At 38.6% G+C, this 13,699-nt stretch overlaps 1 protein-coding gene across 1 annotated transcript in view; it reads right to left on the bottom strand.

The window, feature by feature from the left end:
- Positions 1-6,613: 6,613 nt before the first annotated feature.
- Positions 6,614-13,699, bottom strand: part of PCBD2 (pterin-4 alpha-carbinolamine dehydratase 2) — a 56,375-nt gene continuing 49,289 nt past the window's right edge. The window contains exons 3-4 of the mRNA XM_072150629.1: positions 10,948-11,028; positions 6,614-6,729 (exon numbers count right to left, since the gene is read on the bottom strand). Of these exons, the coding sequence (XP_072006730.1) occupies positions 6,637-6,729; positions 10,948-11,028 (174 nt within the window). The 3' untranslated portion in view covers positions 6,614-6,636. The remainder of the gene's footprint in view (positions 6,730-10,947; positions 11,029-13,699) is intronic.

Here is a 13,699-nt window from a genome sequence, read left to right as displayed (position 1 = left end):
GTCCTCAAAGCAGTTGAGTGGTCTTCCTCCATTCAATCCATACCACTGTCCCTATTAACTAATGCAAACAGTCTTATCACACAGTTTACAATAAAAAAAAACCTTTATAGTGTCTATATGTTATCAGTCATAGTAGCTTAAGTCGCTGATATGTTTATTACCCACTTATTGAAGAAGATAACAAACTATAAAGATAAAACAGAATGGCAATTATAAAAATCAAACCAAATTATTTGCATTTGTATTATGAAAGACTATGGAACAATTTATAACCAATTTCTCAGCTCAAAGAATTACGAGCAGCAGTATAAACAATACACAATCAATCACAAACCCTAACACAATACCACAATCACCCTTCCCCCACCAAGTAAGTGATGCCAGGGACAGAGGGGGGGGGACACCTTCATGACAAATTTCTTAGACTACCTATTCACTCCATTTTTTGACAATGTTTAACGCCAGATTTTTCCCTCCCAAATTGGATTCACAAGTTTGAATCCTGTTTACTAAGTTTCGGCAATTATTAATATCCAACTTTAATCTTATCCAGTCTTTTAGAATTGACCGAAAATAGTAATATACATAGTTAACATTGGGTTACCTTCCATAATTTAAATAAACCTCCTGTAAACCCTAATATACCCAACATTGGATCAAAGGGGATTTTCAATCCGAGTCTTTGCTTAAAGGGCACCTACCACCACGATTCTACCTATAAAGGTAGATCGGGTGGTAAGTGGATGTAAGGGACGTGAGGATAGCTCTTTTTTAGAGCTAATCCTCACGTCCCCGGTAACTTTTAATAAACTTTATTCCCTTAATATGTAAATTTACTTATGCGGCTACTGGGGCGTGGAATAGCCGGGCACGAGGCTACACAGCGTGGCTACTCCACGCCCCAGTAGCCACAATACTCCTCCTACCCTGTTGTGTGCGGCGCGCAGCTCCTCGTAGCTGTGCGCCCTCGTCCGACATGCTGGCAGTCTGAGCTCAGAACTCCTGATTGTCGGACACTGCGCAACGCACACAACTGGGTAAGAGGAGTATCGTGGCTACTGGGGCGTGGAGTAGCCACGCTGTGTAGCCTCATGCCCGGCTACTCCACTCCCCAGTAGCCGCATAAGTAAATTTACATATTAAGGGAATAAAGTTTATTAAAAGTTAGCGGGGACGTGAGGATTAGCTCTAAAAAAAGAGCTATCCTCACTTCCCTTACCAACAGATTCTACCATTATAGGTAGAATTGTGGTGGTAGGTTCCCTTTAATCTCGTTATAAATTTCCTGACAACATTTTTTAACATTTCAAGACAAAAGCTATGTTGTGCTGAAAAACCTCACCTCGGCTTATACACTAGTCAATTTTAAAAAAGTAATACTCACTCACCCTCCTGTGCGGCGGCTCCCGATCCACGGTGGCGGCTCCCGACAGCTTCTGTCTTCTCTAGCCAGCAGAGTCACATCCATGCGATCTGCCGGGGGGCGCACACCATGATGCGGTGTGTTTCCGCTGATGACGTCATCAGTGGCGAAACCACCGCATCAGAATGTGTGCGCCGACAAGGAGATCGCATGGAGGTGACTGCCGGCTAGAGAAGAAAGAAGACAGAAGCTGCCGGGGATCGGGAGCCGCCGTCGGGGATCCGGGCACCGGAGGGCGAGTATTACGTTTTTTTTATATAATTTATTGGTGTGGTGTCTCTCATACTCTACTTACAGTATATTAATTAATTTTTTTTACAGAGATACTGTCCATCTACTCCATGCACTATACACTATAGAGTTTAAGTGATTTATTGGTTTACGTAGCTAAGACACATTGCACTTTATTATTATATATATAGATTATAATCTTGGACATCATTGTTCTTTGTGTGGCTTTGTGCATATATGCATATTTAGCAGCCCTGTTATTTATCCTTGTTGCATATGTGGGGAATATCTCTTTGAGGAGAGACCATTATGTTCTCATCCCCTACATTGGGGGTTTTAAATGTTTTTATTTGTACCCTATATATCCTTGTTACATTTTTTCTCATACTTTATTTTATAACTCTGTGATATTTCTGCGTGAATAGTGTTCCCAAATATCAAATTATTTGATTCTACAAAAACCGCATGTCTCAATTGTGCATACTTAAAGTGATCACTATTACCCTCTGAAAATTAAAATTTTAGGTGATCAAAATTTTTGATTTTTTCTGCATGAAATAATTGTGTAATATGACTCAAACCCTTTCTTTTCCAAATTCCTATTATCCCAGATTGCACCTGTTACTCCTAAAATTTTTTTTGAATTATTCCAAACTTTCTGACGACACATGTAGGTATTGCCGTTTCTTATTACCCAGCAGCCCAGCTTCAAGAGCAACAAAGATATTTTCATTAGCTCCTCCAACTTTTTCCAAAATAACATGAACATTTTTTTTTAGTTTCTGCATTCCCCAATATATTGCACTTGCGAGACTAAACAGTAACAAAAAACTGGAAATGAGACTCCCCCTTTTAGTTTATTCTTCCGTTAGAAATTCTGATTGATCCTTACCCTAGATCTTTGCAAAAGAAGCGGATTCATCAGCTCTCAGGATTTGAAGGCATTTTTTATATATCCAACACAGACTGTTAGTAATAACAAATAAAACCATCATTTTAATCAATCCGATTTTCTCACCTCTACTAAGAGGCATTTTCATCCATAATTGTACTCTATTTCCAACTTTTTCAACAATGGGAGCTATATTTATTCTATAATAAATCACTTATATTGGTAGTAATCTGAATACCCAAATATTCAAACCCATCCTTCATGTTCAATGAACTTGGTTCTATATATTCCATTACTGAGAACTCCTCTATTTTGCACAAAGTTGACTTTTTCTAATAAATTTGCCACTCAGAAACGCTGGAAAGATATTCTACCAATTTCATAACGTTTGTTATTGATGTGGGTTCTAAGTTAAGAGCATTTCATCCGCATACAAAAGAACTTTCTCTTATGTCCCATCACTTCTGCAACCCAGTACATTCTCTGCGTTTCTAATCCCTACTAAGAATATAGCAAACAAGAATGGCGCCCTTGTCTTGTCCCTTGTTTGAGAAAAAGTGTTATCTGACAAAGCTCTGTTCATTTTTATTCGCGCCATCGGTTTGGCATAGAATAAATCAACACTTTTAATTAATTCCTTCCCCAACTGAAATTTCTCCATTACCTCCTAGAGGAAGATCCACTCTACCCTGTCAAATGTTTTTGCAGCGTCTAAAGACAGGATGGAGAGGGTCTCCCCATGCCCAAAATGAATAGTAGCATATAACCTCCTCAGGTTCATACTTATACCATGACCTGGAATAAACCCGGTCTGGTCCAGATGCATAACCTCTGCTATAAAACTTTTTTGAGATGATTTGCCAATAGTTTAGCCAATAACTTCCCATCATTATTTAACACCGATATAGGGCAATATGCAACTTTCTCCAGTGGATAGTTATTCTTTTTACAAATCAACTTAATACATGCATTGTACACTGAAGGGGGCAATAATCCCTCCCTCCTACCACTCTCAGATACCTGCACCAAAATCAAAAACCACACCATTGGAAATCCATCCAAGCCCAGAGAAGAGTCCCCTACAAAAGTCTGGAGAGTGGCTTTCAATTCTATCAATGTTACTCCTACTATAGACCTTTTATAGTCAGACATCTTTGGGAAGACCAACTTATCTAAATGTTCATGGATCTGACATTTTGTAATATCTAACTTGGATTTATACAATGTCTGAAAGAAGTTATTAAATGCTCTCCTAATCTCTTATTCCTCACTACTTCGCCTCATTTTTTATGGAATCAATTGTCTGTCTCCCATAACTATTTTTTATTTTGCCCACTAACCTTTGCCCTGGTTTAAGTCCTTCAAAAAAAATCTGTCTGACCCCAAAAGAGCATACGTTTTTGTGCTTTGTTCGATAGAGAATTTACTTCTATTTTGCATTATTTAATTCTATACTGACAGTTCCTCTAGGTACAAATCAGAAGAGAACAGGTTAATAATAAGATCAATTAACTGTCTGGTAACTCCTCCTATAAGCAGGCGGCAGAGCCAGGGCACCTTTTATTTGAAGTAAGCAATAAAAAAAGAAAGTGGTACTCACGGACTCAAAGAAAGGGAAATTTTGGTAAGCAAATTTCAACCTTCTTTATCATCCGTTTGGCAGCACATACACATGGGACTTACGAAGCAGTACTAATGGGAGGGATTCTGGGTTGCCTTGAATATATACCACTTTGCCAAAGGCTGAACCCCCTGATGTTTGGATGTCCAACTTATAATGCTTTATGAATGTGGAGTGGGATGCCCACGTTGTTGTAAAGAAATTTGGCCAAATTCAGCCAAGGATGCTGATGTAGAGCGAGTAGAATGAGCTTTGATCTGTGGTGTGTTTTCCCACTTTAATTTTGTGGGTGACTCCAAATCCAGGCCTCCATTGGTTTATACATTTGATTTCCAGTGATGATTTTTTTTGTGATTTTGTTATCAGCACATTCAACTTTTGAGCAGTGCATCTCCCATCATTGGATCCCATCATTGGATTTGTTCCAAACCTTTTAACCCCTTCAGGACACGGACCCATTTTCAAATACTGCCCTGTGTCACTATAAGTGGTTATAGCTTTGGAATGCTATAAGATAACCAGGGGATTTTGAGACTGTTTTCTTGCGACACATTTTGCATCAAAATAGTTTAAACATTTGGATTTCATCTTTCGTGTTTAGTTATAAAAAAAAAAAACCCTGAAATTTGGCAAAAATTTTGAAAAATTCTTTATTTTCAAAGTTCTAAATTCTCTATTTTCGAAGCAGATAATCATAGCACCCATAATAACTCATAGCGTACATTTTCCCAAATGTTGGCATGGTTTTTTAAGTAAACGTGCATTTTACTAGAATATTATGAAGCAAACAATTTGGCTTCCATTTTTTACATTTTTTGGGAAAAAAATTTCCTATTTAGATGGACCTGCTTATTAAGTTTTTGTATGGAAAAGTGACATTTTAGGGGCTTATATTTTTTTAATTCATTTATTTTTTTACTGTATATTCCGGCGTATAAGACGACCTGGTGTATAAGACGACCCCCCTACTTTCCTGTTAAAATATAGAGTTTAAGATATATTCGCCGTATAAGACTACCCCTTTTCCATAAATACAGCACATACTGTAAGCAAATACACACACATAGCATACATTCATTAACTATACATACATATATAGGGACTTACATATCTTGCAGTGGGGTGGGTCGGTTAGGAGGCATACTGCGAGCCTAGGAAGTGTGCTGGCCGGGCAGCAACTTGGTGAGTGGCCTTGGGAGGCCGCGGGACCGGAGAGCGCGCCGGGAGGCCGTGGGAGCAGCGTTGAGGGGTCCAAGGTAACGGCCAGGCGGCCACGTTGTATTACAACAGCTCACCTTTCCCGCAATCCACCGAAGCTCCACTGCTACACTCCGGCCGGCGGTGACAGCTCATTGAGCGATGGCGGCTCACAGAATATGACGTCAGCCGCGTGCCGACGTCATATTCTCTGCGACGCCAGCACCCACGGAGCTGTCACCGGCGGCCGGAGTGTAGCAGCGGAGCTTCGGTGGATCGCGGGAAAGGTGAGAAGAAACGTTACCGGCGTATAAGACGACCCCAGTCCTCGGGGCTGCACAGACAAGGATTGGATCCCCCAGTAAGCGGCACGGTCATGATTGACTGCAGCATGTAAGGGGTTAACACTAGCAAGCCGGCTGCGTCTCATGCCGACTCGTGAGCCGGTGCCAGAATAAAGCTAACAGCAAGTGGCCTGGTCCGATTTACATTCTGGATGTGGTCAGTAACAGCTGTGGTGCTTGTGGTGGATGAAAGTAATACATGGCTGTGGCTTTAATGTGTGGGTCTTTAGACTAGTGCAGAATAACCATAGACAGTTCTCTGCTGCGCCACATCTATCACGGTGTCTGATTCTGGATGATTAATCTGGTGTAGTATAAGACTGGCGAGTTGTATTTTGCATCTCCTATTAGTTGGTCCAGTTTGATGTGCCACAATATTGAATTTTCTGTTGCACAAGCTATTTTCTAGCATGGCCATGCCTCCTTTTACGGGATCACACTCTCATTTGAGACAATTTGGAAAACTGCCTAAAAATGGTCTAAAATCTTAAATTTATGTGGTACATGGCATATCAGGTGCAAATTACTTCAGTACTCTGGCACAGAAAGATTGATACATCTCCCCCATAGGCCATTTTTTAGAGACTCAGGCTCAGCCATGTACCTAATGCTGTTAATTTTTACGTTGATTTTCCAGATTGCAAGGACAGTTGTTTCCAACCCCTGTAATATGGAAAGCTCGAGTGTACATTACTAAGAAGCAGGGAGCTTATGAAAGGTATCTATATACATCTAATTTATATCATAAACATTCCAGAAAGTTAAAGGAGCTACTCCTTTTCAAGCCAATGCATGTTGAAACTAACAAGATGTTTAAAAAATAATGCTATAAAGACATCTTCAGTTTCTAAACAAGGAATTATAGAGGGTTGTAAAGTATAATAAAATACTATCATGCACATCACTTCGTTCTGGACACTTTAATGTTTTAGGAAATAGATACTTTTTCAATAAATTTTGCCAGTTTTACGTCCTTTCTGGTCAATTTCCCACAATCATGTGTTGTCAAAGTGATTTGAACCTAAAAGAGCAAAAACAGACATTATCATTTTTTTGTATTTTATGTCAAAAATATATTTTCTGTTTATTTTAATGTTTACTGTCTGATTTATTTCATACTGTAATTACACAAATCCATAACAAGGTAAAAAAAAAAAAATCGAATTAATGAAATTCTGTTTTAACATATTTTTGTCAAGAGTTTCCATAGTGAAATCAATAAAGATAGCGAGTAGAACACAGCAGACACCTGCCTTGTATAGAGATTGCTCAATTATTCACTGTGTTCCTGTATTCCTGTGTGCCCTTCAGGGTGAGATCACACGTGGTGTTTAATGCATGCGTTTCAAAACGCATTGCAACAGCTGAAGAGAGATTTGCCTAAAAAAAAAAAAAATTGTGTCTATAAAACGCAACAGTTAACACAATGTTAACACATGCGATAACAGTTGTGTTTTGTAAATGCAAATGTTCACAGCTAGGCAAATCTCTCTTCAGCTGATGTAATGTGTTTTGAAATGCATGTATTAAATGGGGTTATTCCCCATTGCTAACCGGAGGGTCCGACGGAGGTTTCTGCAACTCCATAGAGATGAATGGAGCAGAACCCTGAAGGTGCGGCCACATGTGGCGTTTGTATTGCACTGATCGTACATGCAGTTCCATTGAAACAAAAATGTGATTTTAGCCTGTAGGCGTCTGCATTGTGTTTGTAAAACACGTGGCGCCGCAACCGTAAGAGGCAGCTGAAGTTAACGTCAGCAATGTCTCCTGATTTGATACGGATTTAGGTTACAATACATAAAAATCACTAAAAGGCACTAAAATATATCTAAACTTCTGGCTGCAGCGTGATAAATATTCAGAATAATCACAGACTCAGACTCAACCTATATTCAATTAGCTAATATTTACATAAAAGGTTTAGGTTTTTGTTGTTTTTATGTTGTGTTTGAAAACATCCACTGTGGTAAAAAAAAATTGTTTGATGATAGATGTATGAGGGCTTGTCATCTGCAGAGCAAATTATACTTCCTAGTGGCACAATTTAATATTCTGCGCAGTATACTGGGAAGCTGGAAAAAAATTTAGATTTTTAAAAATGCTTTCTTATTTATGGTTCACACTGTGCAGTGCACATCTCCCCTATGTTTGTTGTGTCATTATGATCACAATAGCAAATTTAGAGTTTTGTTGTGTGTTGATAGCTTTAGAAAACTTTGCAAAAAAAAAAACCCTCATATTGCCATGTTATGATAATCAGAATTTGTTTTTATACTATGGTGTGAACAGAGCTATGGTGTAATTTTTTTTGCAGGGCTGGCTGACATACAAATTGATAACACTTTGGGAATTGTACAACCGTTTGATAATTATTTATACACATTTTTATGGTTGCCAAATAAAAACAATTCACCAGAATTCACCATATAGTATAATTATTTTTATAGGTCTGGCATTTTGGGATGTGGGGATGGTTAAAATTTTACTTTTTTTTTTTTACAGTTTTTTTCCAAATGGTGTTTCCACCCTAGGAAGCCTATACAATTTACAGGCAGTCCCCGGGTCACATACTAGATACTGTATGTTCTGTAGGCTTGTTCTTCAATTGAATTTGTATGCAAGTTGGAACTGTATATTTTATAATTGTAGCTCCGGACAATTGTTTTTGTCCTAGTGACAATTGGATTTCCAAAATTTTTGCGGTCATGAGAACAAGGATTATGAACAAAACTTATTACAGACAGCTTACAGCTGATCCTTGGAGCCTGGGACTAAAGTAAAGCAACCAGAGATGTTAACAGAGGTCACAGTGAGCAGCAACGTTCATCTGTAACAAGGGGTTGTCTGTATGTGCGTTGTCATTTAGTCGGGTACCTCCTGTATTGCAATACTTTCATCAACCCATCATGACAAAAGATCAGTGTCCACTGTACTGCAACTACCAATTAACCACTTTCCGCCGCAGCCCTTTTTCGTTTTTGCTTTTTCATTTTTCACTCCCCAACTTCAAAAATCTATAACTTTATTTTTCCATGTACAGAGCTGTGTGATGGCTTATTTTTCTGCGTAACAAATTACATTTCAAAATGGTGGTATTTAATACTCCATGCCATGTACTGGGAAGCGGGAAAAAAAATCCAAATGCAGTGAACTTAAAACGCATCTGTGCCATATTCTTGTGGGCTTGGATTTTACGGATTTCACTGTGCGCCCCAAATGACATGTCTACTTTATTCTTTGGGTTGGTACGATTACGGGGATTCCAAATTTGTATAGTTTTTATAATGTCTTCATACTTTTACAAAAATTAAAACCTGTACAAAATTTTTTTTTTGCATTTTGCCGCCTTCTGGCGCTAAGAACTTTGGTGTACGGAGCTATTGCTGGTGTTATTTTTTGCGGCTTTTGATGACGTTTACAATGTTATAATTTTTATGACTGTACAACGTTTTGATCACTTTTTATAGAATTTTTAATTTTTTTAAAATGGCAATAAGTGCCATTTTTTACTTTGGGCACGATTTCCCATTACGGGGTTAGACGGAGTGAATAACCGTTATTATATTTCGATAGATTGGGCATTTTCAGACGTGGCGATAGCTAATGTGTTTATGATTTTTACTGCTTATTTATATCAGAAAGTACAAGTGGTGGAGAGCTATGTTAAAAAATAACTTTTATTGGAATCAAAACAATAAAAGTTATTTTTTAACATAGCTCTCCACCACTTGTACTTTCTTATATGCCCCACTAGGTGGAAGAGGTCGGGAACATACGTTCACCTACCTATTGTACTCCTCATGTTTATTTATATCAGTTCTAGGGAAAGGGGAGTGATTTGAGTTTTTAGTTTTTTTTAATTTAATTTATTTTTACTATTTTTTCTTTAACTATTTTACTTTAACCCTAGGTTGTCTGTACGATCCTATCATATACTGCCATATGACAGTACGGCAGCATATGAGGATTTTACTCATTCATTACAATGTGCCGACGAATCACCGCTCACCGATGACGTCACGGGAGCGACGATCCTCCTTTTTGAAGCTTCCAGCACGTGAGCCCTCTCCATGCGCCCGCACCTGGCATAGTATTACATCATAGGTCAATAAGGGGTTAACAGCTGCGATCAGTGCCAGCACAGATTCCCACATATTCTATGAAAATGGGCGATTGTGCATATATTCCAGTAACCATGTTAGAGAGAAGGAATAAAATAACCATTGGGTGGGGAGAGTAAAATGTACTTATTAAGCATTATTTAAAGGGGTTGTCCACTGACAGCAAATAATTGATATGGTTTGTGTAATGAAGTTGTATAACTTTCCAGTATACTTTATCAATTGTTCATAGTTTTCTAGATCTCTGCTTGCTGTCCTTCTATAGAAAGCTTCTATGTTTGCTTCAAGTGGCCAGAAATCTGACCATGGTCATGTGATGGACATGCAGGTGCACAGGCAGTTAGTATCGCATATTCTCTGTGTTAATAACATCTCGTGCACCTGCAGGTCTATCCCATTACCATGGACAGATTTCTATACAGTGATAGTAAACATAGAAGCTTTCTACAGCATGACAGCAAGAAGAGATCTAGAAAACCAGAAAATATATTGCAAAATTTCATAACTTTTCAATACACAAACAACATCAATTATTTGCTGAAAGTGGACAACCCCTTAAATCATTTAAAGTACATGTTAAATACATAACTGTAACAATTATAAGTAATAAGTAGCTTGGAAATTATTTTGGACTATTTCCAGTGCACAACGATGGTTTTGATCAATAAAGCTAATTAATAAGACCAAGGAATTAGTAATTACATGATAACGAATGAAAGAAGGGAAACGAGGGGATTGGCCGAGAATCTATTTATTTTGGCATGACATATTTATGGTCCTATTTCCAGAATATGGTCAAAAGTACAGCTCCTGGCTGACTACAGTGAAGTTCAAGGAGGTGCCAGATGTGAACACAGTGTATGAATTGATAGATGCTGTTGCTGTGATTGAACATACTGATAGTGCAGAGGTGACAAATTCATCCTGACATGTGACAACTATTCCTGTGTTGTAACTGTGCACATGCCAGCCTGGGACCTTGTAGGTCTGAGCAGTGAAAGCCTTAGCAGGAAGCCTTATTCCCATCTGAGCTACAAACCCAGTAAAGCGATACCCTGAAAAAAATGCACCAGTGGTTTAAGCTCAGGTGATGGAAGAAAAATGTAATGAATTACCTTGTTGTACACATTAAACCATTCTGGGTGGTGATTCATTTTCTCTGCTTGCAGGGCCACACGAGTCATAAATCCAAAGGCCTTTAGGAAGAGAAACAAAAATTATACAGACATAAGGCCAACACAGAAACATTGTTAATGGGAGGGTTTTCTCATATAACTGATATGCATGAGGAATTTTTTCACTTAGACTTTTTTTCCTCCAAATGTTCTGAACTCTCGGGCTAAAATATGCAAGGTAATACAAGATAAATTGCTTCTGCATGAAGTGCTGAAAGACTTAAGGCCTGCGATGTATAGTTATGGGTGTATCATAATCTGCACAACATTCAAAAGCCGCTAAAATATATAGTATTGTTAAAGAATTAAAATAGCTACCTCTGGAGTAATATTAAACTACTATACAGTACTACTACTACTTTGGTACAGTTATTAACTAAATTACTCCATTTACCGAGACTTTCCATATGTTCTATGAATGGGCAGTGTAGTCAAGACTAGGGTTGCACCAGAATTGTGAGTGTGATTTCGATACCCAGAATAAGTATTGCGGTACTCGATACCGATACAATACTTTCAAGAAATGAAAAAAAGTATTATCTGAATGTTTAGGGTGCGGTCACTTGGGGCGTTTACGTTGTGTTTAGAAATGCAATACAAAAGTCTGGGGGCAGGGCTCAGTCTGATCACATTTGCATTTCCTCTGAAACCTATGCGATCAGTAACGGTCACTAGTGATTTGCCAGGAGAAGCTTGAGTGCTTTATGACAGTGTAGTATAGGTGTTGTAAAGGCTGTCCTGGTGATGTTAGTATAAAATAGTATACTAAATAGTATAATTTAGGGCTCGTGTAGACAGGCATTTTAGAGGTCCACGTGTTATCCTTTTTTTGCAAACAGACGCACTGTATCCTATACGTCTGTTCACATGTCCATTTTTTTGACTGATGTGCAGACCGAGAAAATAAAATTGCAGAATGCAGACCACTTACATCCATAGAAGTCAATGGATCCGCAAAAAAAATGGATGGCACATGCATGATATCCGTATGCAGGGTGTTTTTTTTCTTCAAATGTTGCTAGACAACCAACTGGGCAGGGCAAGAAGTAGATTAAAAACCCATCAGCATTTTTTTGCATAGGTGAACGGATGTGAAAAAAAGGATAAAAAAGGGTCTGATCACAAACATCACCTCCACATTTTTTGCAGATGAGCAGTGGACACACCTGTCTCAATGAGCCCTTATTTTATGTCTTTTTGTCATTTAATTTAACTTTATTATACATTTAAAATATTATAATCTCCATCATAATCATCATAAATAATCATCTCCTTAATCATAATAATCTCCATAATAATAATCTCTGAGAAGATAGCTCACTATATACCAGTGCATGGAGCCCGTGTAACAGTGAACCTCTTCATGGGAAATCCTCCCATAGACAACCACTGAGCCCATAGCCTTGTACAGTGATGGCGAACCTTTATAAGACTGAGTGCCCAGACTACAACCAAAAACCATGCATTTATCACAAAGTGCCAATATAATCAGTAATTTATTTGTTGTACAGGAAGAATTGTGGGGCCAGCAGGAGGACCTTCATAGATATTCTGGTCCTCTCTGCACCTTCTCGCTTTTCCTTCTGTCCCAAGCAGCCAAGAGATTCTAGGTGCCAGGGATCTAAAATTTATGGCTTCTATTTTCCAGGATGTATCTCATACATGCTTGGCCACTGAGGTGCCACCCTATGAGGACATACAAGATACTTCTTTGGCGATTAAAGGGTTAATAGCAGTGTGATTAGTAAAACTTGACTTGTCTGGTGAACTCTGAGCTTAAGTGCCCACAGAGAGCACTCTGAGTGCCACCTCTGGCACCCATGCCATAGGTTCGCCACCACTGGCCTAGTAGATAGAGGCTCTGTCTCTCTATGGCAGGTAGAGTGTGAAGGTTGTGGGTTCAAATCCTGGGCAGAGCAAAAAAATTATTTGAATGAATTAAATATAGACCTCGTCTCTGGGAAAGCCCTGGGAGGTGTAGACACCATATAAAAAGGACAGATGGTGATATTTCCCTGATGATGTGATCGTGCACTGCCACTCACCCAACACATCTCTCAAAAGGATTCCCCGCCCGATGCATCCCAAAGCACTGTGCAAGACAACCTATATTAAAGCTATGCAATCTACAACTTGTAGGGGTTGTCTCAAAGACTATTACCCCCTTCATCCCTATGAGTTAAATTATGTTATGTAGAAGAGACTACAACTACCATGGCTCCTAACTAGTCCATAGAATATTAAGAGAATTAGAAAAGTGGTATATACCATCCTTGTAATGCAGGAAGTCTACGTGGACAGGCAATATGCGTGGGAACCTTATTCCCCATCCTTACAATGTGACCAACTCTACTTTTAATAGGTATTAGTTTAATGTCGGCTATTGTTGTATTTACTATATGTGGAGGAAGCCTATAAATATTTACAGATTAATATATTGTTGATTATTAACATTATGAACATTATTGTACATAAAGTTATTGGAAAGAATTCACAGCACTTTAATTCTTCACTTTGTTTTATTGTAGCCAATTGCCAAGATCAAAAGCTGTATGCTTAAGGTCATGGTCTTGTCGGACGGTGATTCTTCAGCCCAGTTATCGTTGTACTTGGCCGCAATAATCAATCCTTCCTTTGTAACCAGTCATCCTGTCCCTGCAGCTGAAAAACATACTACTAATAATTTTTTATT

This window comes from Engystomops pustulosus, chromosome 4, assembly GCF_040894005.1.
Source record: "Engystomops pustulosus chromosome 4, aEngPut4.maternal, whole genome shotgun sequence".
NCBI classification, from domain to species: Eukaryota; Metazoa; Chordata; class Amphibia; order Anura; family Leptodactylidae; genus Engystomops; species Engystomops pustulosus.
The sequence above is the reverse complement of the archived record's forward strand: the minus strand, read 5'-3'. Positions and strand labels throughout refer to the sequence as shown.